This window comes from Berkeleyomyces rouxiae (genome assembly GCF_048999995.1).
Source record: "Berkeleyomyces rouxiae strain 22BRR77 chromosome Unknown BrBRR77_ptg000004l, whole genome shotgun sequence".
In the NCBI taxonomy this organism is placed as follows: domain Eukaryota; kingdom Fungi; phylum Ascomycota; class Sordariomycetes; order Microascales; family Ceratocystidaceae; genus Berkeleyomyces; species Berkeleyomyces rouxiae.
Window position 1 is genome coordinate 1,336,112 of NW_027396494.1, and position 26,970 is coordinate 1,363,081.

At 51.3% G+C, this 26,970-nt stretch overlaps 9 protein-coding genes across 9 annotated transcripts; 4 read left to right on the plus strand and 5 right to left on the minus strand.

The window, feature by feature from the left end:
• Positions 1-1,577: 1,577 nt before the first annotated feature.
• BROUX77_004598 (uncharacterized protein) lies at positions 1,578-2,869 on the plus strand (the record flags this gene model as incomplete). The annotated part of the gene is made up of 2 exons (XM_073749379.1): positions 1,578-2,471; positions 2,822-2,869. The coding sequence occupies 2 exons, from the start codon at positions 1,578-1,580 to the stop codon at positions 2,867-2,869; spliced, it is 942 nt and encodes a 313-aa protein (XP_073605055.1).
• Positions 2,870-3,479: 610 nt separating this feature from the next.
• BROUX77_004599 (uncharacterized protein) lies at positions 3,480-4,914 on the minus strand (the record flags this gene model as incomplete). Its single annotated transcript, XM_073749380.1, has 2 exons — positions 3,480-3,823; positions 3,915-4,914. 2 exons carry the CDS (start codon positions 4,912-4,914, stop codon positions 3,480-3,482), a joined length of 1,344 nt encoding a protein of 447 aa, XP_073605056.1.
• A 617-nt stretch (positions 4,915-5,531) lies between these two features.
• On the minus strand, positions 5,532-7,190 carry BROUX77_004600 (uncharacterized protein; the record flags this gene model as incomplete). Its single annotated transcript, XM_073749381.1, has 1 exon — positions 5,532-7,190. One exon carries the CDS (start codon positions 7,188-7,190, stop codon positions 5,532-5,534), a length of 1,659 nt encoding a protein of 552 aa, XP_073605057.1.
• A 3,453-nt stretch (positions 7,191-10,643) lies between these two features.
• Positions 10,644-14,251, plus strand: BROUX77_004601 (uncharacterized protein; the record flags this gene model as incomplete). Its single annotated transcript, XM_073749382.1, has 2 exons — positions 10,644-11,152; positions 11,227-14,251. The coding sequence occupies 2 exons, from the start codon at positions 10,644-10,646 to the stop codon at positions 14,249-14,251; spliced, it is 3,534 nt and encodes a 1,177-aa protein (XP_073605058.1).
• A 557-nt stretch (positions 14,252-14,808) lies between these two features.
• Positions 14,809-16,023, minus strand: BROUX77_004602 (uncharacterized protein; the record flags this gene model as incomplete). Its single annotated transcript, XM_073749383.1, has 3 exons — positions 14,809-14,862; positions 14,932-15,397; positions 15,482-16,023. 3 exons carry the CDS (start codon positions 16,021-16,023, stop codon positions 14,809-14,811), a joined length of 1,062 nt encoding a protein of 353 aa, XP_073605059.1.
• A 2,159-nt stretch (positions 16,024-18,182) lies between these two features.
• On the minus strand, positions 18,183-18,992 carry BROUX77_004603 (uncharacterized protein; the record flags this gene model as incomplete). Its single annotated transcript, XM_073749384.1, has 4 exons — positions 18,183-18,588; positions 18,670-18,768; positions 18,860-18,916; positions 18,985-18,992. 4 exons carry the CDS (start codon positions 18,990-18,992, stop codon positions 18,183-18,185), a joined length of 570 nt encoding a protein of 189 aa, XP_073605060.1.
• Positions 18,993-19,384: 392 nt separating this feature from the next.
• On the plus strand, positions 19,385-20,269 carry BROUX77_004604 (uncharacterized protein; the record flags this gene model as incomplete). The annotated part of the gene is made up of 4 exons (XM_073749385.1): positions 19,385-19,420; positions 19,488-19,555; positions 19,664-19,711; positions 19,939-20,269. The coding sequence occupies 4 exons, from the start codon at positions 19,385-19,387 to the stop codon at positions 20,267-20,269; spliced, it is 483 nt and encodes a 160-aa protein (XP_073605061.1).
• A 552-nt stretch (positions 20,270-20,821) lies between these two features.
• Positions 20,822-22,288, minus strand: BROUX77_004605 (uncharacterized protein; the record flags this gene model as incomplete). The annotated part of the gene is made up of 1 exon (XM_073749386.1): positions 20,822-22,288. One exon carries the CDS (start codon positions 22,286-22,288, stop codon positions 20,822-20,824), a length of 1,467 nt encoding a protein of 488 aa, XP_073605062.1.
• A 1,617-nt stretch (positions 22,289-23,905) lies between these two features.
• Positions 23,906-25,991, plus strand: BROUX77_004606 (uncharacterized protein; the record flags this gene model as incomplete). Its single annotated transcript, XM_073749387.1, has 2 exons — positions 23,906-24,757; positions 24,810-25,991. The coding sequence occupies 2 exons, from the start codon at positions 23,906-23,908 to the stop codon at positions 25,989-25,991; spliced, it is 2,034 nt and encodes a 677-aa protein (XP_073605063.1).
• Between the last annotated feature and the right edge of the window lie 979 nt (positions 25,992-26,970).

Consider the following 26,970-nt stretch of genomic DNA (forward strand, 5'->3'; position numbering starts at 1 on the left):
TCTGGAACAAGCTTGGAGATGATGGTCCATAGTAAAAGGTCGATGCGGGCGCGGTTGAATCTATGGAGAAAGTCATGTTTCAACTTTCTCCAATGCGATTCAACGACCATGGTGGTTTTGAAAATGGATATCTCGAGAGTATTTGAAAACCCGGCCCAGAGCACCCAATGTAGAGGGTGATGCCAGTTGGAAAACGGGTATACCCATAGATGAGAGTAATCTAGACTCTTATACCACTGGTACACCGAAGCGCATTCACGATCGATCTCAGTAGAACTTTTGAAGGTCCCATTCTGGTAGGGGAGGAAAGGGTGGGAATTGAAATGTCGCGAGAACATAGCCAAAACCATCTCCTGGCCAATGGTCGACTTGAGCTCCAATCGCCCTTCCGAGTGCTCAAAATCCCACAAGCAGGGCCTTCGCATCGGCCAAAACGGTGATCTCCTGCTGGTCGCTGCGTAGAACCTGAGCCCCAGCACACCTCCATCGTTGCAACCAACCTCAATGGTTCGCCTGGACAAGAATGGGCCTGTGTACTGATATTGGTCGGCTGCTTCAACTTCATCCGCAGCGAAAGGTAATGCGCCAGGGGAATTCTTGCGCCGTCAATCTTGGCCATGACTGCAGAGAGCCTTGCCATTGATCCATTTGTGCCGTAGGTTGAATTCCTTGAGAGTTCCCTAGTCCTTTCATACACAGCTTCAGTGTAGCCGTATGTCGGTGATGGGTCCCGACTGCCAGTTTGCGAATGCCAGTATCGAAGGCCGCCTTCCGCCAGAATGATGCCAACAAGCTCCTTTCTTGATTGGGTTACTGTGGAAGCTTCGAGGGACTTGGAACCAAAACTGACAGCAAGACAATCCATGGGTAGCAGCTTCTTGACATGGAGGAGCTTTGTCCGACCCTACGAGTTCGCTTTAGCATATATTTTCAGGAGAGATTGGGGCGAAACATCGTGGTGATTTATATAAGGCGATTCCATTTACTAAATTCGTCGACAAGAGCCGCCCTACGAAATCAAACTTTCCGCAATTCTTTTCATGGCACGGGTATTGAACATTTGGATTCTTGTGTCTGGTCCCGTAGACAAAAAGAAGCTTCGGGTCGCCGTATTTCGGGGAGATATCTTGGATTATTGTGGAGACGGTGCTCCGTTGTTGCCAATCCGGCAGTGGGCCCCCCCTTTTTATAATTATGTGGGGAAATGAAACGATCACGTAATCCAACAAAAACGCCAAAAACCTGGTCAAACAGTTGGTCCCTTGATTCCGCCGAGTTGACAGCATCGCCACGGCCATTAAGATTTCTTTTTGATAGTAGATGACATATTTATGACGACTTCTGTTTTCCTTTTCATTTACAGATACGCTTAGAAACGACTAAGACCACTACAGCGAGAGATCAACCTAAACTCTCGAGCACATCCGTTAGTTGGCTGATATAACTAACTATCAAAAGTAAACTGCAAGAAACTTCGAAATTGAATCAGTCTTTTACATCTTCACACACGGGTCACAATTGAAGTAATTGATAAAAGAAAACTCTCATTTATATATTGACTCTTCACCTTGCCAATCATGGAATTCCCTGACCTTGATTCCCCGTCCGCGGGTGCCATTATCGCGATGCTCCTGGAGGACCTGACTACCATGGACTCAATTGACAGCGCCAATGCCAATGTTGCGAATCAATACATGATCCGTGAGTTGCAGAAGGCCCAGCGGACCCTTGCCGACCGCATTGTTGCCGAGAGCATCGGCCAGGCCACCAGGACCGACTCTCACCTGGTCCGGAAGCACGTGCGCGAGGAGCGCCTCGCCCAGCGCGACCGCGAGCTGGCGCTAGAACTGGCCAAGAACGACGGCGAAGGCGAGCTGAGCGCCGTGGCCCTTGACGAAGTGGCCGAGTCTGAGGATTCTGACGCCGACGGCAACACTACCCCCGAGACCCTCCCCACGCTCGATGGAACCGTGGACACGGACTCCGAAGCCGACGAGCTTCTCGTCGACGTGCCTGCCTCGGTGCCGCGCGAGCCGTGCATCAGCTGCCTCACCGACCTGCCGCCCGACTCGCTGCTGTACGCCGACTGCGACCACGCGTACTGCGCCGGCTGCATGCGCAACCTGTTCCGCGCGTCGTTCCGCGACGAGTCGCTGTTCCCGCCGCGCTGCTGCCGCAAGCCGCTGCCGACCACGCACAACCGCTTCATCGGCCGGCGCCTTGGTGCAGAATATGCCGAGAAGGACCGTGAGTTTTCGACGCCTGCGGCCCAGCGGACGTACTGCCATAACACGGACTGTGGAGTCTTTATCCCGCACCCTCCGATAACAGCGCAGGCAGCGGCTCGTCGTACGGGCGCGGAAGCGGGTGATGTTGTTACGTGCACAAAGTGTGCGCATCGGACGTGTGTGCATTGCAAGAACCAGGAACACCAGGGCGCCAACTGTCCTCCGGATGAGACGACTTTGGCTGTAAGGGAGATGGCCCGAGGATTGAATTGGCAGGAGTGTGGGCAATGTCACCAAGTGGTTGAATTGGAGTTGGGATGTAACCATATGAGTAAGTTATTCCAGTCGATGTTTAGTCTGGGTGTGGCTCAGGTCATGGCAAACATGTGCGAATTCTCGACTAATATATTGTTTGTATCTAGCTTGCCGTTGCTCTTACGAGTTCTGTTATGTGTGTGGAGCACGATGGAAAACCTGCCCTTGCCCACAGTGGGACGAGGACCGGCTGCTTCGCCATGCTGGAGAGGTGGTCGATCGTCACCGCCAACCACAAGGCGGGCCGGCTAACCCCGCTAACCGGGCGCTGGCTGTAGCGAACATGCAGCGCATCCTGCGGTATGACCATGAATGCGACCATCTAGAATGGGGAAAGGTATACGGTGTACATAATTGTGACTACTGCGGAGACCGACTTCCACAGTTCATCCACGAGTGCACACAATGCGGAGTCACGTCGTGTCGTCGCTGTCGCCTCAACCGTGCCTAAACTCACAAGGAATGGTATGATGACGGGGGAAAATGGGTGCGAGATCATGTATAGCCACGAACGAAAAGGTCAGCCACCGTGATTTACAAGCCATATACTGAATTGTCCAATATCATCATCTTTGCCATACCTACGCCCCCACAAAATCAGGCACTGTGCAACATGAACTTGAGTTGAACGAAACGAACTGCAACTTTGGTACGTGTCGAGGCGAGAAATGAAATGCACGGAATCTTCTGGGTGGTTAAGAAAAGATGATTGATGTTGGTATTGGGAGAAGCCATCTTGTAATATTCAGCTGCCACGTTACTGAAACCAGTGATAGAGCCAGTAACCTGATTTTGTGCTGAACTTGTTTTATTGACGATCTAGTTATGTTGAAGTATCGTGGCTTTTGCTAAAAATCACTGTCCTATTCCATATTTGATTCCTTCCAGAGTATGCCATCTCGCTTCTTTCAAATCCTTCTTCTCTGCTTGTAAATTCTAGGCTCGGTTGTAGCGGCATCGGCGACACGATGTGATTCTGCATTGCGTGCATTCGAAAATGTACTCCCGGAGCCAATCTCTACACTGATCACAACGATGTCTGCCGGCTATCCATTGCCATTGTTCGTGGTCGCATTCGTGGTGATTTCTTAGGATACGCTGCATGTTCGCTACGGCTAGGACCCGGTTGGCGAGGTTACCTGCTCCGCCTTGTGGTTGGGGGCGACGATCGACCACCTCTCCAGCCCGCCGGAGCAGCCGGTCTTCGTCCCATTGTGGGCACTGGCAGGTTTTCCATCGTGCTCCACACACATAACAAAACTCGTGAGAGCAACGGCAAGCTAGATGGAGTTAGTAAGTCAACCAACAATCTAGAAAGACCTGATGTGGTCTGATCCAAGATCAAATCACAGATGAATTGGCAGAACTCACTGATATGATTGCACCCCACGTCCAGCTCAATCATCCGATGACATTGCCGGCACTCCTGCCAGCCCATTTCTTGTCCCATCTCTCTCACAGCCAGCGTTGCTTTATCTTCTTGACAATCAGAACCCATATGCTCCTTATTCTTGCAATGCACACATGTCCGACGTGCACACTGTTCGCAAGAAACAATATCCAGAACACTTGCACGCACACCTGTACCACGTGCCACTGCTATCGGGGGGTGCGGGATAAAAGCGCCACAGCTCGACCGATAGCAGTATGTCCGCTGGGCCGCAGGCGTCGAAAACTCACGGTCCTTTTCGGCATATTCTGCACCAAGGCGCCGGCCGATGAAGCGGTTGTGCGTGATCGGCAGCGGCTTGCGGCAGCAGCGCGGCGGGAACAGCGACTCATCGCGGAACGACGCGCGGAACAGGTTGCGCATGCAGCCGCGGCAGTACGCGTGGTCGCAATCGGCGTACAGCAGTGAGTCGGGCGGCAGGTCGGTGAGGCAGCTGATGCACGGCTCGCGCGGCACCGAGGCAGGCACATTGACGAGAGGATCCTCCGCTTCGGACTCGGAGCTCGAGTCGTCAGACGCGTGTGAGCCAGATGGGCCAGTGTCACCGTCGCTGGTGAAATCGTCGGAATCAATCAGGGAACCGAACCCCATGACACCCACCGTGCCTTTGCCGTCAGTCTTGTCTAGCTCCACCGCTAGCCAGTGGTCGCGCTGGACTTGGCGTTCTTCGCGTAGGTGCTTCCGGATCAGACGCCTGTCGCTATCGGTGGCCTGGCTGATGCTTTGGGCCATGGTGCGGTCTGTCAGGGTCTGCTGAGCATCTTCCAGCTCGCGGATTATACAGTCGTAGCTGTCGGCATCATCCATTTCTTCTATGCCGGCGGGGTCTTTGGTGCTATTCAAATCCAGTGCAGTTAAGTCCTCTAGAAGCAGGGAAATGATAGTAGAGGCCGATGGCGAGTCTGGGTCTGGTAGCTCCATTGCGCAAAATGTCAAGGCTTGGTGTATGTTGCGAGTTTTGTTGGGCAGGCCAGAACTACTCAGAGTGTAGTGGCATTGGAAGAAGCAGCCACGGGAGTTCCAGAGCAGTGTTTTTTTTTTCAAGAGCCTATCGCTTTATATAACGATGATCCGGTGGTCTGCCTTGGCGTTCAGTCCAATTTACCCACGACCTTAGTATCCAGAAGTGAGATGTGAGATGAAACAAGGCAGAGGCAGTTATAAAAGGTCGATCAAGCAAACAGCGGTGTGTATGTTCTGGGTAGGTTGTATAATTTCGATTTCTTCAGTACTCATTAGTATCTAAAATATTGATGTGGTTGAGACGCCACAAAAGACATTACGCAGTTATGATTGGTCAAGCAAGAGGCATGAATGACTTAGAGCATTATATGACGTGTAAACAGACAAAGCAAACATTGTCAAGAGTGGGACAAATGAAATTCAAAGAAACGGCAGAGAACAGGCCAAGGGCACTTGACCTGGCCTGGGTTGGGCCTGTATTCCCAACACTTTGATTCAAATAAATAGCAGGAGAGTGACAAACAGAGTTTCAAGACAAACGGGCTCCAATAGAAGAATGGATCGTCCTCTCACACTCAGCAAAACTGGCCCATGGGAAGTCCAAAGTTTGTCGTCTTCTTGAACCGGAGCGGGATATCCGGCTCATCATCTTCCTCGTCATCAACCAGTTCCGCAACTGTCCGCGGGCGCTTTGATGTATTGCCATTTCCACCACCTTGAACGTTCATCTGGGGGGTTTGGTGGCCCTGTGGCATTGTCGAGTCGTGCTTGGCTTCATCCACGGGCAGTGGAGGAGGAGGGAACTGGCTTTCCTCATCTTTTTCGCTGTGCGTTAAGCTTTCGGGGCTGGCCTCGCGGCTGATCTTCACCGCTTCCAACTTCTCTGCTAGCTTGGCTAGGAAAATCTCGTCTTTGGCTGGAATATTGGTGATCATGAGTGGTCCTTTCAAGGGCTTGTCGTGCTCTGGCGGCGTCAGTGTGCTGTCAAAGTCCTCGGCTTGAGCGATGGCGCGGTGTGTTGTAGCGAGGACCGGGCCCTGGGAGATATGGGCACTGTTCTCATCAATTCCAGTGGCGCCATGGGAAGCAGCAGAGTTTGCGTGAGGAGCAGGGAATGGAGCACAGCAATTTGACTGACGGTGGCCGTCTTGCTGATTCTCTATCGATTCTCGGCTCCCTTCCGTTGTCGTTTCTTCGGGCGCACCTGATGTTGAGTGGTATATATGACTGACATCAAAAACTGTTGGATTTCCAAGAGCAGCAGGGGCGCCATAGATATGGGTTGGAGTTTGGGCGGTGGCTGTATGTGTTTGAGTGGTCGAAGTGGTCGCAGCGGAAAAACTAGGAAACTTGGATAGTGAATGGTTGGGGGTGTGACCGGCATGAATTTTAAGCCTGACACTTTCATGGACATTGAGCATTTCTAATGCTTCTTCATTGGGCAGGTCGCCATGAAGTGAAATGTCCAACTCGCTAGGTGGCGATTTGAGGGTGCTGGTTTCGGTGTCAGCGTCAATGTCACCGTCCAAGTCGGTGTCAGTGTGGCTGCCAGCTTCTACTGGCCGTTCAAGTAGAAGTGGTTGAATGGATGCTTCGGTGGGCAGAGAAACAGGTGGCTCAAGGTCGACAAACGTTGGTGATTTGATTGCTGTTTCCTTGATTGGAATTCCTTCGAGTTCGGGGTGGATCTCTTGGATATCAATTGTCGGAACAAGTGATCGATTTGTCGCTAAAAAGTCCATTCGTGCCACAGGGCCTTGTAATGGTACAGGAGACAGGAGAGACAGGTTGGTGCGTGGGGATATTTGTGCAACTGGTCTGGAAGCCTCAGGGCTATTGTCATCTGCAATAGATTCGGAGGTTGAAAATAAGACGGATTCAGAGCTGCCTGCGCCGCCCCTGAGCCCAAGAGGGCGATCATCTTGATTTTCCGGTATTGACGACGGGATACCAAGTTTCTGACGCAGGACGTCATTCTCGTTTTCGAGATCCCGTACATTTTTCCGCAGTCTGTAAACTTGGTCAAGCAACTGGTCGCGTTCTGTCTCCATTAGGTTTACAGCTTCATCCATGATGCTACGCTCTTCCATGTACACCTCTTCAGCGCGAGCGCGGTTGGCTTCCAAGTATTTTCGTTCAGACTCCCAAGCTTCACGCACGGCTTGGTTTTGGGCTTCCATGTGGCGTAGAGCAGCGTATAAGCTCATGTTGGAGGCGCTGATGACGGCACTCATGGTTTTGTAGGCGAGAGATGATGAGGACTGCGTGGGTGTTTGTAATTGTGCTTGTGAAGGCATTTCGCTGTTGAGCTCAGCAGTTTGTAGATGTGGTGGTAGGGAAAAACTAAGGGAATGAGGATAGGAATGGGCGCCAACAGCTGCCATTTTCTTTAAGATAGAAGTTGTGGGACAGTATATAGTAAGTAGACTGGTGATTGTTGGTAGTGTGGTGGGTTTTTTTTCCAAGGAGTATGACGAGAATGGCAAGCAGGAGGATTTCGAAAATTGGAGTTGCTGCTGCCAGGGTTTATGTATTATCGTGGGATTTGGTGTCCAAATGTAGTACCAGGATTGAATTCTTGCACAAGGTGAGGGGATGTACGGCGGAAAAAGACGTGAATAAAGAAGAGACGGTATTTTTTTTTCCGAAGAAAGAGAGGAGTCGTTCGGGAACAAGGCAATGAGAACTGGATAAAGTGCGGCGGGTTATCGTAGTAATATTAACTACCGGCGTGGGTTGCAGCACTTTCGTTGCATTCAGTGAGGGGAAGCAAAGAAAAGCTTTAGCCCAACAGCGACCCAAGTGTAACAAAGACAGCCAGATTCTTCCTTGCACACACACGCAGGCCTGGACTTGGGCTTGGGCAGACAGGCGGTTTCGGCAGAGATTTGGGCTGAAATGTAGGAGGCGTGTTAGTAGCGGCACAGATATGGCAGTGAGCACTTGGATATGGGCGGTTTGGCGGTGAGCTGCGAGCAGGAGGAGAGAGCCAGCGAAAGGCGACGGCCGCATGTAAAGCAAAGTAGAGTGGGTATCCAGGTAAGAAAAAGACCGGAACTCACAAAACAAAAACACCGCGGCGGACCAGGCAAACAAATAGTGGTTGCAGCCAGGGAGAGCGAGGGGAGCAGCACAGCCAAGGGAGCTCGAGAGAAGGAATGGAGCCGAGGGGACAGGCACAGGCACTTGTATCTGGCGGCCTCGAGCCCTGGACGTGGTGTTTCTTTTTCTCGGACTGCTATGCTTGCACGCACTGCACTGGGCCGGCGGATTCTGTGCCTCAAGGAAGCACAAGCACAAGCAAAAGCAGAGGCCTGAAAGTGTGTCTAGAGGCCAGGCCCGGGTCTGGGTCTGGGTCTGGGTCACCAAACTCTAATAAGTCAATGTTGCGTGGGTTCTCCAAATCAGGCGGGTGACAGCGCAGCGGGACAGCGGATGGAGACTGATTGGAACGCTTGATGCGCGGTGGATGCAGAGCGAGCTGCAGCAAAGCAGAGCAAGCAAAGAGATAAAGAAAAGGAAGAAAAGAGAAGGCCTGGAGTGTTGCCGAGAAATTTTCACATCAGGTCTTGATGGTGAGCAAACGGGGAAACGGAAAATCGGGCAGGACCTGGACGTTCTTTCCTATCCTGTGGTGTCTACGAGGGGGCGTCTTTGTCTTCAGCCTTGTCGGCGTTTTCTCACTTTCGTCATATGTCTTTGGCGGCCTTCAATTGGCTGGCTTGGAGATAGTTCAAATCTCCAAGTCAGTCCCAGTTGGGCAGGCGCCAGTCCCTTGCAGCTGACAGCCAGCCTCGTGCCGGCTCTGGCTGCTCTGCCAGCTGCCAGCCGTCAGCGAGCATCACGACCCATGGTCCACGGTCCATAAACCAAACCAAACCAAACCAGCACATGCATGCTGCTTGCATGCCGCCGTTCACTAGCCCGAGGCTCTGCTTGACCCTCGATTTTACCCGCCTGTTCGCTCGCTTGTCTGAGTCAGCATCGGCCCTTTTGTGGTGTCCTGCTTTCTCCCTGCGCGTAACGAGACTCTGCCCCTCTAATTAATTACCCTTTAATCTACTCCCTCTATTAGTGTCTCCAAGTGTTTACGAGCACTTGCATTTGTGCCACCTCTCGCGATCCCACGCCTACAGTGGCTGGCTTCGGCTTGTGATTTGGGGGCTGGTACTACTTGTTTTTTGTAGTTACAGGTAGTTAACTAGCCGGCCATATATTTTGGTCCCTCGTCTCTTCCCTCTATCAGCCTCCATGTCTCTCTTATCTTCTCGCTGCTGGTCTATCAGATAAAGCCTGCCCTCGGCTAGCCACAGAGCTTCGACCTCTTGTGTACCTGCTAGTTATGCCAGCCAGGTAGCTGTTGTATCTCTATTCCGACCGGAATGTGACTCGGGCGGACCAGCGGGACCTACCTGACTGAACCATCTCACCTTCGGATCCCTTTTCGTCCTTTGCCCAAAAATTAAACCCTTAAGACGCACGAAGCCATGCCAGCTCATCCGAAGAGACGAGGTTCATCTGGTTTGTTACGGCAGGGAACTAGGGGCTCTCGTTACTCAAGTATCACCAACTAGATTATGACTACATAGCTAGTTAGTTACAGGTAGTGAGTTGATCATGAACCAATGATGTAACCGCACCCAATGGCTCACAAATAGGGCACGCTAGCCAAGTCACATCCAGATCGCCCGTAGCCATCCTGCGTAGGATGTGGGAATGACATAATAGCCGGAAGACGGTCCCTCCAGAACCCTGCCAAATCCCATGTCAATTCTCAAGGCCCGGCACCAGCACTAATCTACAAGTTATCAACAAGACCCGAAGCAAAATAAAAAGACGCCGAGTGGTGCTGGACAATGCCACTGCGAAAGACTGGTATATACAGGCCCTCTAACCCGTTCCCATCTGCGTCGTCCTTGTCTGATTTCACATCAACCTTTCCACGATTCTCCACTCTCAACCTCTAGGCTACCTCAACCAGCTCCCCATCCCGATCGATAATCAAGATGCGACTTGGCCCCGGATGCTATGGACTGATTAATACTACCCGGCAACGGTAATACACCATCATACTAATACTAGGGTTAGGATGAGAACCCTCAAAGAACCACGACAACCCTGGTCACGGGAAATCTTCCGAAGTGAGAAAGGACAATTGGAACAAGGTAAGAGCCCAGGACAATGTGCATCATCTGAATGAGGTTATTGCTTCATGGATGGCAAGAAAAAGATACGTATTCATTTGTAACTAACCACCACTGAAATATCTTCAATAGATTTTTCTTCCCTCCTCACCATAAATATTGTGCTGCCTTTGACTACCGCACCGTGTCTTCTCTTTGTCTTTATCCCTTGCTGGCGCTGTCCCGCTACCGCTACCGCTACCGCTACCCACAAGAAAGCTCTGTTGGAGTCTTGGAAATGTGCTACACCAAAAACAGCGCTCTCCAATGAAGCACTGACAGATCGAGTGGCTTGACTCGCTCTTTTCATCCTTGTCGACGCCCCTGAAATAACCCTCTACAAGCCGAAGCAAGCTGCAAAAAGAACACAGGTAGACAGTAGCACAAGCGCAGGGCTCCGAAGCACTGGTCTGGGAATTTTGTGATGCTGGCTGGCGCTTTTCTTTTCTTCTCTTTTCCAATCACTGCCTTGATAGTTGCCCGCCCTCACCGCTTCCACCCGAAATGTCCTGGGTAGGCTTCTTTTTCGCCTACTTGCTCGGCGGCTTGACCCTGATCCCCCTCATCCTCCTAGCTGGCCTACTACATGCCCACCTGACGCTTCCTTACCACGAAACGAGCCGCCCCGACACCCGCCGCGCCGATTCCGATGTCGATGACGACTTGATACAGCCCGGGGATGACGTCAGTCTTCTTCAGGCCGAAAAGGATGCCCGGGTAAAAGCTGCTGATGCCACCTCGACCTCCGCTGCTGCTCGTCGCACCGGCGAGGATGACATGGCCTCTGGGTATTTTGCCGTGTGCCGTGAATATACACCCATGGGCATCAATGCGAAACCTATAGAGCGGACTACTCCCGCTGGCTCTACCACTGTTGCTGCGCCAAGCCAGAGTGTCTACCAGGCCATGTACAAGAGTATTTTTGAGCGCAAGCCTACACCGAAAGAGTCCGACTCCACGGCCTCCAGCTCGCGGCCGCGGAAGGCCGGAAATATCTTTTTCGTCGTATTACGGTGCGATTAATCCGGGGCTAGGAAAATGCGAATCGTGACTGAAGTTACTGACTTTATCGACCATTTTTTTTTAGACATGGCCACCTTATGTTGTTTGACGACGAAGAACAGCTCGAGGTTCGGCATGTGATATCTCTTGCCCACCATAAAATCTCCATTTATTCCGGTGGGGATGTTATCCCCGAAGGCGAGCTGTACATTAAGAAAAACGCCATTCGTCTCTCCCGATGCTCCGATAGCCCCGAGCTTGCAGCTGGTGAATCACAGGCCGCAAAACCGTTTTATCTCTTTTCAGAAAACTGCAGTGCAAAGGAAGACTTCTACTTTTGTCTCCTCCGTAACCAGGAGCATACTTTTGGGGATGCCTCTAAGCATATGCCCCCGCCTCCGCAGCAGTTTGAGGTCAAAGACATAATCTCGCTGGTCCAGAAGTTGCATTCCTCCGAGGACCATTTCCAAACGCGCTGGCTTAACGCGTTTTTGGGCCGCATATTCCTAGGCATCTACAAGACAGAAGACTTGAAGGACTACATTCGTGGCCTCCTCATGAAGAAGATTTCACGGGTCAAGGTGCCTTCGTTCCTGACCAACATCTCTATTCGCGGAATCGACACAGGACAGGGTCCTCCATTCATTACCAACCCAAAACTACGCGAAATGACGGTGGATGGCGAGTTTTTGGCCGAAGCCGACATGAAATACTCTGGAAATTTTCGTATGGAAGTTGCTGCGACAGCCAGACTGGATCTTGGCGCTCGCTTCAAGGCCCGCGAAGTCGACCTCATGTTGTCTGTAACAGTGAAGCGTATTGAGGGGCACATGCTATTGCGAGTCAAGCCACCACCGAGTAACCGCCTGTGGTTTTCGTTTGCACAGCTCCCCAAGATAGACATGGTTGTGGAACCTATAGTCAGCTCGCGACAAATCACATATACCGTCATCCTTCGGCAGATTGAAAATCGCATTAAAGAGGTCGTGGCTGAATCTCTGGTGCAACCATTTTGGGATGACGTCCCATTCTTTCGCACTGAAGACAAGAAGTGGCGTGGTGGTGTTTTTGAAGGCAACCAGTTTGTGGCTAAAGACGACAATGCTACTGGGCCGGATGTCGATATCAAGGCTGACCTCAAGACCGATATCAGTCTGAATGTTGAGGATGAGTCGGCCTTGTCGGACTCACCACCCAAGCCCGAGATAATTCCAGCTCCAGAGAAAAACCACAGCTTTATGAATTGCGAAAATAGTACCATACATAAGCGCAAAACATGGGCTGGGCCAGCAATGGGAGATGATGGCCCCGAGATTGCGGCTTCGTCATCGGTGGATCTCAGGAAATCTTCCCACTCTGTGTCACTTTCACCTCAAGCCAGTCATGAGAACCTTGCTACAACTGCGGTTGCCCAAACACCTCCTAAGCCTTCTACATCCCAGACGGCCCTATCAACTCAGACGCCTTCTCCATCCCATAAAGACCATCTCGCTAAAACTCAGCAATCTACTGATTCTCGACGTAATACACCGAGCCGCTCATCCCCAACCTTGAATTTACCTCAAACCTCATCTGGTCGCTCTCCCAACCGGTCGAGAAGTTCTTCGGGCCATGCTAGGAACATTAGCTCGGAGACTACTCCTGATATTGGATCTGGCCGAGCCTCTCCAACCAGGGCTAATGCTTCTGCACAAGCTGCGCAGCCTACCAATACGTCAAAGATGACCCCTCCTGTTTTCCCAGAAGAGATTGAGCTTGAAACGGAACCTACACCGTACGGCGGCCGTAGAGGCACTGTATCATCGATGGACTCAGATGGGAATAGTTCTGCATCTGGCTTCAAGCTTGGTAAGGCTTCTACAGTGAACTCTGTCAAGTCTCAGGCTGGTTCGTTTCTTAGTAAAACAGCTGCATTTCTCGTAAACAGCACCGGAAACAACAACAGCCCTTCAAGCGGGAACAGCATGCGAAATGGAAGAAGCAATTCAGTTAATGATAGCTTCAATCAAAAAAATAGCAGCAGTGTCAGTCTTGAAAATGCACATGCACAGACAAGCAACAGCAGCGCTGCCAACAATGATAATGATGGCAACGATGCTAATGAGACTGCATCTGCGTCGGGTGTGCCTTTCCGCGCTTCGCGGCCCGACTCGCGCTATTCATTCAATGGAAAGACTAGCAGCATCTCGGAACTGCCCGAGGCCTCCTCACTTCCGAATGGCTCACTTGAACATGAAGGTTCGCCTTCCGCATCCCCAAACATGACCAAGCGCAATACCCTTGCTGCTATGTCTAATGCAGCCGCATTTGCCCGGAACTGGGGTATCAATGCCCTTGGTCGTCGTAAGGAATCTACCTCCTCGAATGTCGCCGTCGAAACCCCGGTTATTGATCTGTCGCAGCCCATGGGCCGGGGCCAGCCCCTACCCCCCATTGGAACACCACTGCCACTTCCGGAAAAAGGCAGCAGAGTGACATCACTGCCTGTGATGAAACGCCACTCACTGGCCACCACATCACCGGCTTCTGCAATCCCACACGCCACACACTCCGCAGCCAGCCTTACAGCCCAGACGTCGTTACCGTCTCCCGCCGCGCCTACCACCACCGGGACACAGAGCCCTGTCTCGCGCATTCCCTCCCCGTTGCCCCTGCGTCGCAGCCCTAGTACAGCCAGCGTCAGCTCCATTTCCGTCGCCGCCTCGCTCAGCCGCGCCTCATCGCGCCAGTCCTTACGCCAGGCCTCGCCCATCCAGCGCAAAGCCATTGAGCAGGGCAGCCTCCTGCCCACCGGGGACCCGAGCCTGCTTGTGGTCGCGGCGCCCGACGAGGTCTCGGACCCGGGAACGCCGCGTGACGAGGAAGCCACCCATGACGACGAGTGGACGGGCACGGGAATTGGCGGCGCCGGCGGTGGCGGGTTCTCGCCTGTCGTCCGCTCGGCGAGCCGCCGCAGCTATCGCCGCAGCTCGTATGGTGTCTTCCAGCCGTCGTCGGCATCCAGCTCTGCGTCGGCCCTGGGCTTGAAGAGATCGATTTCGCGACTTTCTAACGAGCAGCGCGACGACGACTTTGCCATCTCGTCCCTGGACGATAGAAACCGCCGGTAACGGTGCCAACGCGCTTCTTTTTCTTTGTTAGTTCTTTTTTGTCTGTACCAGGTATCTCTTTGCTTTGTCCATGTTTCATTTCTTGTATTACTTGTTTTTTACTGCTACCACTACCTTCATCATTTCATCGTAACGCCATTTTTCGTTTCTTGCTTATTCAAACGGCACGTTGTCTGGTCCATTATTGGCCGTTTGTCTGCAGCATCTATATTCATTTCTTGATCTTGATACAGTATCTGTGTTTTTGTTCCTCTCCTGTTCTGATTTCGCGGCGATAGATTATATTGCCAATATTGAATATATCATTATATAAGAGTGATAGTTTGCTTCGTAGTGTGTGTATTTGTATGAACGGCTGAGTGATGTCTTGGTTATCCTCGGAAGCAGCATGGTTATCATATAAAAGATTGTATTGTCCCAAAGTCTGCAAAATAAAAGACGTTCGTGAAATATCATTAGTTATGCCCTGATAAGAACAAAAAGAAATAAGAAATAAGCATCATCCTCAGAACAAGAAGGAATACAGTCCGCCAGCTAAACTACCACTGTAATTCCCCTCAGATCGTCATCGTGAAATCATGTTCAATACCGGGTGTTACACTAGCCATGAACTGGAGGTTTTTGTTAGAAAAGTTCTTGGGAGCAAGATAAAACTGCAGCATCCTTTTCGTAGGACTCACCTTTAGGAAGACCACCAGATACTGGTCGACGCGGATAGCCACCTCCTCGTGCACCTCGCTCTCCTTGACCTCCTCCCACTCATCGCCGTCCTTGTCCTTGTCCTTGACATCTAGACCAGCGACACCGCCAGCCAGAGCATCAGCAGCGTCGTGTTCGGCAGCCTGCATCTCGCGCGCACGTTGAAGTTTTTCGCGGCGCAAACGCAAGGCGGCGTCCGCGCGGTCTAGCATTGACTTCATAACGCTAGCATGTTTGCACGGGTGGATGCTAGCCATCTTGACGTTATTGGCAAAGAATGGGAAGTCTTCCAGCGTTACGGTCTTATCTTTGTAGTCGCCAACAATGTCGTCCATCATCGACTGCGGTGGTAGCGGTTGGCCTGAGGAGAGGTAGCCGGAGAGATACATCCGGGGCGTCCGGTAAAATGGCGAGTACATGATGTAGAGGTTGTATGTGCGACGGCCGCTATTACGGTGGAGAGGTGCCGGGTCTCTGTGTCAGTAGGGGGGATACATTGCTTTCAGGGCTCTGTGGTTGTCATTCACTCACCTTGACTTGCCATCAATCTGATCGTCCTTGATGATAGCGTCATCGTCTTCTTCGTCCTCCATGTCAGGGATATCGTCATCATCCTCCACCACCTCGCGGTCGCCTACATTCCCTAGATCATCAACAGTGCGTATTTCTTTAACCTTGAGCGGCTGCGAACTGACCATGCCACCGGTGCGCAGCCATCCCTCATCATCGTCATGCCCCGCTTTACCAACGCTGCCCGCGCCTCCAAACTCGTCGCCGTCCTTGATCAGGGCTTCTTCGTGGCCAGCGTCGCCGGCAAAGTCGTCATCTAGTCGTCGGTGGCAGGGCACATTGCGTGTCACAAGGAACTGCTTATCGGGAGGCAGAAAGCTGACACGGCGCGACGGGTCGTCGGCCTGGCCCCAGGACCACGTCGGGAACTTGTACACGAGGTAGTCGCCAGCTTGCAAAAACTCTTCGGGAGTGATTTGGCCGGTGCCGCGGAAGGTGGAAGTGTGCGAAACCGGCGTGTATCGATCACGCAGGTTGTTGACGGTTGAGTAGAGATAATTCATCGTTGTGACGTTGGTATTGAGCGGTTATTATCGTGAGATGGACGAGAAGGGGTATTTACGTGGATCAGGGTTATTCCAGGCAGAGATCAGGCTTATGAAAAAGAAAAGGAAGTAGACACTCTTGATTCTAAAGTGTTGTCTGTTGGTTGATGATGATGATTGCTATTCCAAGTGCAAAGCTCTGGTGGGGTCGGGTACTATAGATGGATGGCCCTGATCAATGACGATGGGTAGACCACACTTATCTTGTACTCGTGTTAGTGCAACAGACGAAGGTTGTTTGAGTAGATTAACATGTGTACATGGCATTGTTTTAGTCATGTCGCAAGCATCTGACCCTGCAAGTGGAGTGGAGGCATGTGATTGGCTTGCCCAAACCCTAAGATTATATCAAAAAACATGGGTCATGTGGCTTGGTTGATGACCAAAAGTAACCAAGACAACCACTTCACTCAGTTCTTTCTAGCTGCCTCATCTTGAACACTTAACTTCTTCCACCACAATCATGCTAGCTCTTGGTATTGAGTCTTGCATTTCTCTCGCAGTTGAGGCAAACCGCACAAACCTAGAACTAAGCATTTGATGCCTCGTAAAGCGGTTTAATGTCTCGTGAACGACCCTGTAAAACAGACTAGCTGGAAACCCTTGAAAGGCTAATGCCTATAGTAATAAACAGCATCTGTCGATAGCTAAAGAGGATGAAGTTGTTCAAAACACATTGAACCTGAATTCGAGGGGGTTCTGGCTCCACAAGATTGATGTAGAAGATCACGCAAGCTTCCTGCTGTTCAGGCGACAGGCGCCAGACGTTGGAACGGGGTGGACTACTCGCTTTATTGCGAGAAAGCCAGAGCTCCGCACCATATTTTCTCACCCACCCGGATATTACAAGGCCCTGGAAGAAGATCCTGCAACGTTGGGCGCGTGGTTCCGTTTAGCTGCCCATATGTGTGTGGAATACGACATCCAGGATTGCGACTTCTACAACTTTGACGAGACAGGCTTGAGGATAGGTACGGTCCGCGAGAAGATGGTTGTTGTGCGCTCGGATCGATTCAACAAGCCAAAATCTACCCAGTCTGAGTTACGAGAACGGGTTACGCTGATATGTGCTATTGCGGCGGATGGCTATTGTTGTGATGTAACCCTAACCCTAGCATCAACACCGGACTCCACCCCTCGTCCCCCTCATAAATACCAGTAGATAGCACAACTTACCTCAGTATTTATGAATAAAACCCTCAGTTCGATTCACAGCTATGTAGTGCCGCCCTTCCTCTGCGTTGCGAGCCAATTTAACCTCGCCGCCTGGCATTTTGATGGCCACATTCCAAGCTCCTGGGTTGTCAAAACAACTATCAACGGCACGCCTGATTATGACGTAGGTCTCGAGAGGCCAATGAGACCTTCTCCAAGCCCCGAAGGACCAAGAGGACCCGACCACAGGGTTCAGGATCTCTTGCCAGCGAGAACTCCAGCAATCTTTCGGTGGAAAATGGTGTGGTTGAGCAGGAAGGTTGTAACGAAGATGCCAATGAGGGTTCGTCTAAGAGATGTAAAACGGGCGAGCGGTTTTGTGGCATCTGTCACAAAGCCGGCCACAACGCATGAACCTGCTCAAAGGCTGAAAATGAAGATGAAAATGAAGATACAGACGATTCATCAGATTCCAACTTGTCTTGATTCAAGCCATTGTTTCTCTCGTCAAGTTGTAAAGATCAAGGTAAATGGGGTCGAGAAATATGGCCGGGTAAGATATGAACCATGTTAAATCATCATAATATAAACTACGAGAAACTCACACAAAACCATTCGTGTACTCAAAAGCTTGGCTTCAAGGCCTCTTCTATTTTTTTGTTCATTCGTGTGCATGAAAGACCACACAATAGGCCTCCCAACTTTCAGTGTGTTCTGCGTATGGACACATCAACAAGTCACCATCACGGGTACGAGTTGTACAGTCTTCAAGAGACAGCCGAGTTGTTGATCCCTAAAAGAACAGTAAATCAATCCCATTTTTGTCCCATCTAACGCCTCATGCTAGTACGCGCACATTGAGCGACGCGCGATGTCCATTACCCGGCTGAAGAACTTTTGCCCCCAAAAACAGAACCCTGAAAACCCAAGAGAATACGAGTGTTGGCCAAAGGGCGAGTTGTTTACTCGTCATCCTCAGCATCCTCGTCACCCTTCTCGGCGGCCTTGGCCTTCTTTCTCCGCACACGGCCAGGGCGGCCGGAACCGAAGGGAGAAGACAGGGAGAAGTCAATGTGCTTCTGAGAGTCCAGACGGACGATGAAAGAAGGCACGTTGACGATCTGCTTGCCGACACGGATGTGGCGCTGGCGAATCAGGACACGGGCGTGGTGAATGGACTTGGCAAGACCCAGCTTGTAGACGCAGGTCTGCAGACGGCGCTCAAGGAAATCCTCGACCTTCAGGGCCAGGACGTAATCGAGCTTCATGCGGGACTCATCGAGGACACCGACACGCACCAGACGGCGAATCAGAGCGTTACCCTCGAAGAGGCGCTTGGGGTCCTTTTCGTCCAGGGTCAGCAGCTCACTGAAAGTACAATTGTTAGCAACCAAGTCTTTTAATAAACGGGTGAGGGCATGCCTGCAAGATGAAGCCATTATAACATACCGAGCAGCACGACGGATCTTGGACAGAGTGAGCTGGACACGCCAGACCTCACGCTTGTTGCGCAGACCGTACTCGCCGACGAGCTTCAGCTCAGAGTCCCTATATGTCGTGAAAAAATCGATGTCAGTTTTCCATCACAATCGACTTAAAAGAGAGTCTAGCTCCCATTTAGTGGCCGGTGATTACTGACAGGCGAGCAGCCTCGAAGGGGCGGCGAGGGGTTCTCGAAGTCTTGGAGTAGCACAGACTGCATTGCGGGCATTTGTTAGTATGAAAAAGTAATTTTGGTAGCTTGATGATAGCATTGTTACTCACGGAGCCATTTTTGCGGTATGAGTTGACGATTCTGGATAGAGAAAAGGTCAAAGTTTCGTCAAGTCCAACTTTCCCAAGGCAATATTGTCAGATGAGCATACGCCCAAGTGGGTCAGCCGCCTAGGAAAATTCACCTGGCCCCAGCTCCGAAGTTTACCCAGCCATGAAAAACTTTTGTGGGTGGGCAAAGCCCTGACCAGAAAGACCTAAATTAGCGGTTGTGTATGGCAAATGCCTGCAAAAATCATGGATGACTCAGCAGCAGACCCCACCACACGGATTACAGGATTGTGCCCAATTTTCAACGGCACCACTTGCTCTTGAGAGTCTATCTTGAGAAATCTTGGAAGTGAGAACTGAACTATCACCATCTTCACAAACATACCAAAATACCGTCAAAATGGGTAAATCCGCTGGTCTCCGCTCGGGCACTCGCGTACGTCTTACCACATCTATGTTTTCATTATTACACGAGGATGTCGTCTTGCTGACATTCCAAATAGTATGCCTTCTCTCGCGACTTCCGCCAGAAGGGCATGATCGCTCTGTCCACCTACCTCCGCGAGTACAGGTTCGTTACCGCCCGGCCCATCGAACGAACAATTTCCGACGAAAATACGAGACAACCATTGTTGGACGACGACGGAACACATTATTGACATTTTTTGGCATAATATAGAGTTGGTGACATTGTTGACATCAAGACCAACGGTGCTGTCCAGAAGGGGTAAGAGACACTCTTGTTTCCCGCAGACCTTGGACGGTGTCCTGATATTTTCCATTTCTCAATCGCCCTGACGCAATCTGCCATCAATCGATATGAAATCCGACGACATTATCTCGGCACTAAGCGCCCTCGGCTACAAACTCAAGCGTTTGAGAGATGGAAGACATTGGGCCCATCGTGCAAGGCAACCTACCCCAAAGATCCACCGCTGACATATAAATTTCCAGTATGCCCTACAAGGTCTACCACGGCAAGACTGGTGTCGTCTACAACGTCACCAAGTCCGCTGTCGGTATCATCATCTACAAGAAGGTCGGCTACCGCTACCTCGAGAAGCGCCTCAACGTCCGGATCGAGCACGTCTCCCCCTCGCGCTCGCGTGATGACTTCCTGCGCAGAGTCAAGGAGAACGCCGAGAAGAAGAAGATCGCCAAGGCCGAGGGTACCCCCGTCCAGCTGAAGCGGCAACCGGTTGCTCCCCGCGACGCGCGGACAATCTCCTTCAAGGAGAACGCTCCCCAGACCGTCACTCCCGTTCCCTACGAGACCACGATCTAAAAGGAGAAGTTCAGGAAGAAGTGAAGAAAAAAAAAATACCAAACTCTTTCTTTCCCTTTTAATGTTACTCAAGCCGCCAAAGTTTCTTTTTTTTTGCCCAGTTGTTCCTCCTGCCTGGCAGCACGGATATGCATGTATCTTGTTAGAAACAACGAGGTATACATCATAGTTGAATGATGGTCCATGCCTCTGACTCTCCCAGGTCCATGTGTTTTATTTTTTGGGTGTAACAGTATCCTTTTAGAACGGACAAGGCAAGACCTTGGCTTGACTCTTATGCACAAATGTAGTTTAACTTGTGCATCTTTGTTTGGTTCATTGTCATGACGAAGCCGGGAACACCATTGGGCATTAGAGCCATATGAAGAAGCGCAGCCTGGGCCGCAAGATCAAAAAATGTTGGATTGAAAATAGATGTCACCAGGAAGCGATTACGTTTGTTGAGATCACGATACATTGTGTGCTGATTGCGGAACCTGTACATGCTGAATATTATGAGAGTGCACAAGTAGAAGGCTTGGTCATTTGGATCTGCTCACAGAGCTCATAGTACTACACCAGGTCGTCTTTGCCTAAGAACTGCGCCATCGGATCCTCCGCCGCCGTCCTTCGTCTCCGGTACTCTTCTAATTCTTGTTCTGTAACACCGTCCATCATGTCTGCCGCTGTCCTTTTCTTGACCCTCCGCTCCTTTGCCGGCGAGTCAACCTCCTTGGAATTCGTGCTCTCCTCTACCGCATCACCCTCGCGGCTTTCTTCGTCGGCACTCGGGACGCCCTCAATCATGGCAATGCCTGATCTTTGTTTCTCGGAGTTTTCCCATGCCCGCTTGCCGTCTTCACCGGTGCAGTAACTGTTGAGGACAAATGAGTGACAGCAAGCATAGCCCCATTTGAAGTTTGCCCACCACGATCCAAACACCGATGTGTGGTTGTTGGGGAATACGTCCTCGGCATAGCGCGACTTGACGATTTTCCTAGGAGCACCTTTTACGAGGCCCATGTCATCGTACTCGACAAATGCCTCGTTCTCTGTGACCGCCATGGCGCGGAGCGCTGCTGCAGGTGTGTTCTCGCCACCGTTGTTGTCTTCTGGTGTCACACCATACATGTCCTGCAGCAGCTTGGCCTTTTCTGCCTTTTTGCGCTCCTCAGCCTCGCGAATCAGCTTGCGCTGGTACTCTCCGGATGTGGGGTTCGCTTGCAGATGCTGCGAAGTGTTACCAAAGGTCTCTTGCTGCTCCCAGGCGTACTTTTGCGCACGCTCAAACTCTTCTGCGTCGCCAGTAGCCCGCATGAAGCCCTGCTCGGCAAAAGTATCGGCGGCCTTGTCGTGTGTGGCGCCGGCGTCGACAAGCGTGCGACGCTTGGGGTCGTACTTGGCGCTGTCGAGGTCGAGATTGAGCAGGTACTTGGCCGTGTCTTCGCGGATGCGCAGCTGACGCGTGGCAGTATCCTGATGCTTGCTCATGTCATTCTGCTCAGCGTACTTGTCGCCGGCGTCGAGCGCCTCATCGCCAGCGGTGGCTATATCGGGGTCGTCGGTGCGCGCGGCGCGCTGAACTTGGCGGCGCAGATCCTCCATTTTGTTGTGCTCGTCGACCACGGCGCGGAAGTCCTTGGGGTCGAAGCCGTTCCAGCGATCGCGCTTGGCATCCCAGCCCAGCTTGACATCGTGCAGTAGCTCGTCGGCCTGGATATCACGGCCGGTCCATTTTGCGCCGCGCGCGCGTGGCCGGCTAAGACAGTCTTTTGCTTTGTGTGTCATGGCGCCGCAGTTTTCGCAGGCACCCTTGCGGTATTTGGTGGCTGCCGGAGCGGCTCTTTTACCACGCTCGTACCATTTTGAGTCCTCATCCTTCTTCTGTAGTCTCTGATGGCCGAGATAGTCGGCACTGGTGTCGTTTTCGGCGTAGAAGGGCCGTTTACTGATGAAGGAGGGAATGTAGATGTTCTCTTCTTTTGTCGCGGCAGAGAATTTGTCGCCGCGCTTCGGTTCAGGATCTGGTGATGGCGCCATTGTAACGGTGTTGGACTGGCTAGGGCTTCAATGACAAAGGGTGCGTAAAACAGAGCAAATGTAGAGGTCACGATGAAGATGCTCTATGCAGTAAATTCTGGTATGCTGACCTGTTAGCCTTGGTGATGAAAAAAGACGCCACATGCTGCTTTGGGTGAAGTGTGGCGCAGATAGTTGAGTTGAGATTTGACGCCATGTTTTCCTCGGGTAAACATCGGATGTATGTGCAACGTCAACTCAAATTCAACGGGTTAGCTAGCCCAATTTGTTGGTTGCTCAAGTACGAAATCACAAGCCACAAAACATGAAGTCCACGGTTAGGCTCTAAATAACCACAAAGGCCATATATCCAGTGAAAACTAACGCCCTAACAGTAACACAGCCCAATGCTAAGTACAAAACTACAACATGCGTTACAAATATGGCCATTGAAACTGGGTGTTGACATGGCCGGATGTATGTCAAGCAAGCCGGCTGAGACAATGCAGCAGCAAAGTAGAGCACCAAAGCCAAAAGGTAAGACGATTCTGCAGACACTGGTAGCATTTATGGCTTCTTGTGTAAGGCCAATATACGTGCTGAAGTACGCTTGGGAGTATGGCACAGAACACAACAGGCGGCAGGCTGCATTTGACGCTCTTGTATACAATAGGAACAGGCTGCTCTCACGCAGTATGTGGACTTGGGCTCAGATTCGGCCTTGAAAGTAGTTGAGCAGGCCAAATTAGGCTCCTGGCTACCATTTACCGGTCTATATTTCAGCCAGCTGGTGAACATGGAGTGACATCAATAGCCTTGTACCAAGGCCACGAGTACCACGACTCCTCTGGCCTTGCCTTCGAGGGCCACTCTTGAAGGCCACAAGGAAACATAACCCACTAGTACAGAGGCTCTTCCAAAAGCCTCACTGCACTTTCAGTAGCTCTATCGAAGGTCCGAGCTCCACCTAGTGTATCACAACCTCCGTTTGGGCCCACCCTAGCCAAGATGTTGCTGTTCGGATTTTGAGACTTTTCATGCCATAGTCACTGGTGAAAATAAGTGTGCTGATACATCTTCTCTTCACCTTTTAGACTGAGGTCAGCCTTGTTGCTATATAGTGAACGGATAGTTGCAGTCGAGCTGTTTCGAAAGCTGCTCGCTGACCTGTTCACCTGCAGCCATCGCCCATGTCTACGGTTCCTTCAAGGCCACATAGCCTAGTGGTCTTTGCTGCTTCATCTCTACTTTCCTTTTTCTTCTTGTGACCAAGTGGCGTACCAAGAAAGCCTCAGCCCAAGAGTGGAAGAGAAGGCTTGCTTGGCTGCCCGAAGTTTGCACAGCATAGATATGCGGCCAGTACAAATACTCGGTCTTACAAAGCAAGACCTTGAGCTTCTCTTATTGCTCTTTCTTGATATACATTAGACACATTCTTGTTATCTTTCATAACCACGACCATTTCTTCCTTGTTCTGAACTCTCCCAATTATTTGAATCTTAATTCGGATGCGTTAGAACTTGAGCCGACTCAGTGTTTATGTTCTCTTTAAAGATAACTACCTTTGTTCAAAAACTTGTCGCCACTTCTTTTCCCTCTATTATTATTTAATACCCTTTCCTCCGTCGATATCTAAACATGGATCAGCAAAGTCTCAGAAAGAAACTCCCTGGTGTGCCTCCCTCGAGCAGTCCCCATAGCTTGTTGAACGTCGGCCTGATAGCACGTCTGTATCCAAAGCTGGGCCGATTTCCGCAGGCAGTCATCAATCAGAATCAGCTCCGGTATCGTGAGCCCAGCAGTGACAATAACACTACTACCAATGATATTCCCAGAGCCGCACAATACAAAGGACTGCCGTATCTAGAGTTGAACTTTGCGCACCCACCCAAGTACCGCCAAGGATTCATATTCGGCCACTCGCCAGAACACTGCGATGTCGTCCTTGAGAAGCATCCAGGCACAGACGCGGTGCACTTTATGATTGGATATTCCAACAACTACGCCGACAGTATGTACCGACTGATAATTCGTGATTTGGGCAGTCAAATGGGGACTATTGTCTCATACGGCATGCAAGGCTCTGATTCCCTGTCGAACACGCTTTGGACCGTCACAGGGTTTAGTCTTGCGGACACCAGTTCAATCTGCATTACACTGCAGAATGGCGAGGAATATGTGCTGGTACCTCAGGTCTACAACACACGTGACCCCCGTGTCATCCATGCGATAACGCATTACTCGACACAGAGACCGGAGTTTTTGCTGTCTGCAGCAGCCTCTGGAGAGAAACACCGGGTTGTACGCAGCGGGATGCCAGACATGGCTGTTGAGCGTCAGGTGATGGAGTGTAAGCGAGGGTTCACCCGCAAGGTCTGGGACGTAACAACGGTGCAAGCGTTTGCACTCAAGCGCGTAACATCTCCACATTCAAATGAGCAGAAGAATGATTGGATAGTGAGAGTGCGCAGGTTCGAAAGTCTTCGTCATGTAAGTAAAAGGGTTGCTGTTATGGTTCAGGGCGGTGCTAATTGTGCTTTAGGAAAATATTATTAGTGTTGCAGGGTTTAAACCACAGCTGCAGGAAGTTTATTTGCCCTGGAAGCCGCTTGGGAACATAGATAGCGAGTTCCGTAGAGCGAGTTTTCAATTTGGAGAAGTCCTTGTTCTATTTAGACAATGTCTCAGTGCCCTGGACTACCTCCATCGACAAAACCCTCCGTTGGCACACAAAAACCTCCGGCCGGAAAACATCCTTGTGCACTCCCGCGGTGCTAGATGCGAGCACAGCCAGCTCCATGTGCAGCTTTCAGACTTTGGAATTCTTGAGACCCGGCGCGTGCTCACAGATCAGCGGGCCTTGCAGTTCAAGGCACCCGAAATCCTGGCCAGGGCCGACAGAAGCCGGCGCCAATTTATCGGTACACCGGCATCTGATATATGGACACTTGGCACCATACTTTTACAGGTCGCGTATAACAGGCTCGTCTACAATCGTGTCAAGATCCGCGACTTGGTCAACTACTCGCTCTATCTGCACGAAATGGTATACTCGTGGCATGAAGACGAGCTCGTGCATCTCGTGCGGCAGTGCATCCACTATCTCGCCGACGCACGCGCGAGGGCAGGCCAAGTGTTGGCCGATCTCAATGGCTTTATTAAAAACGGCAGGCTCACCTATGACGGACCCGAGTATCATGCATGCCTGCGGGCGCGGATCCAAAAACAAGGCCAGACGAATCATCACGCACACACGTCTCACGAACTATACAACGTGATGAGAGAGGACGAGGAAATTTTCCATGAGTTTTTACAGGAGGCAACGGCAAGAGCGATGGAGAGTCAAGGGAGACGTGAGGCCCGTGAACAAGAGGATAAAATGGACCTAGACTCGGATAGCTTCGACGACGACGACAGTGACTATAGCGATGATGACGACGAAACAGAAGAACAGGACGAGTATGTACAATGGACAGACAAGGTTGCTCACAGCAGTCAAGGTATGAGACGTAGACGCCGCGCCAGCAGTAACTTGCTGAAGACAATCTGGGAGCAGAAGGAGGGCGGCGTCAGCGCCGGCTCTGCGGCCGAACAAATGGATGAGGGTGGTGATTCTGGTGGAGGCACCGACCAGGGCAATGGATCCCGGCAACAAGACGGCAACAGTGTGTCAGCGACAGAAAGTATAGACAGAAGTGGCAGCAGCTGGTTTGAGGCGACCTGAGCTGAGAAACAAATGGAACGCATTGTGTAGCTATAGTTTATATGCAAATAATGAGTTACATAGTTGTGTACATGTGAGTGGTTAACAACATGGCTAAAATGCAACCCGTGCCCGAAATAGGCAAGCCTGAAGAAGAGACGAAGGAAGGGAAGGATGATCCTGCAGGAAGCGTAGCTACCCAGCGGAGAGATTTTTCTCGGCTAATTCGGTAGGGCCGTTGGGCGGAGTAGGGTTACAGGTGGCAAGGGTTACTGAAGTACCCAGTCAGTTACCCACCAATGGTGTGGAGCGGGAGACTAGCGTCGCACAGCAAAAGTCAAAAATATTCAGACAAGAGCAGCGGCAGCGTGATAGACAGCGTGATATGGGCAAATCTAGCCGATTCCAACCTTGAACCAAGCGAGATGTGTGAGATGTCATCAGGAAAGTGCTACTAATCGCGAGATGCAATGCGATGTGGGAGAGATCACGAGGACACACGGCACGGGATTGCTGACTGCGTAGAACGAGCGAGATGGAGGCTGTGAGGTGGGAGCAGCAGAGATAGACAAAGAGAACGTCTCGGGGGAAAGGGAAGAAAAAGAGGAGAAAAAAAATCGCCTTAAAATAACAATAAAATAGCCGCTACGGACAGAGGATCGAATCTGACAGCCCACAAGTGGTCTGAGCAAAAATTAATTGGAGTTTCGAGACCAGCGCAGGAAACAAAGGTCTGGAAAAAGCGCCACCTGGGGGAAGAGAAGTGGAACGAGACCTCCCTGTGGCCTCTGGGAGGATGGCGCTCTTAATTGGGCTTTGATATGGAGAAGAGGAGGATGGATGGGTGGACAGACAGTGCGAAGAGAGGCCAGTGGAGACTGAGGCTCGGCCATATAAACGCGGGGACGACGTCTCGAAGGCCAGAGCGAGCGAGAAGAGGCGAATATCTCAACATTCTCCCCCGTCTTTGCTGAGCTGGAACTTGCACTCTATTTCGTCA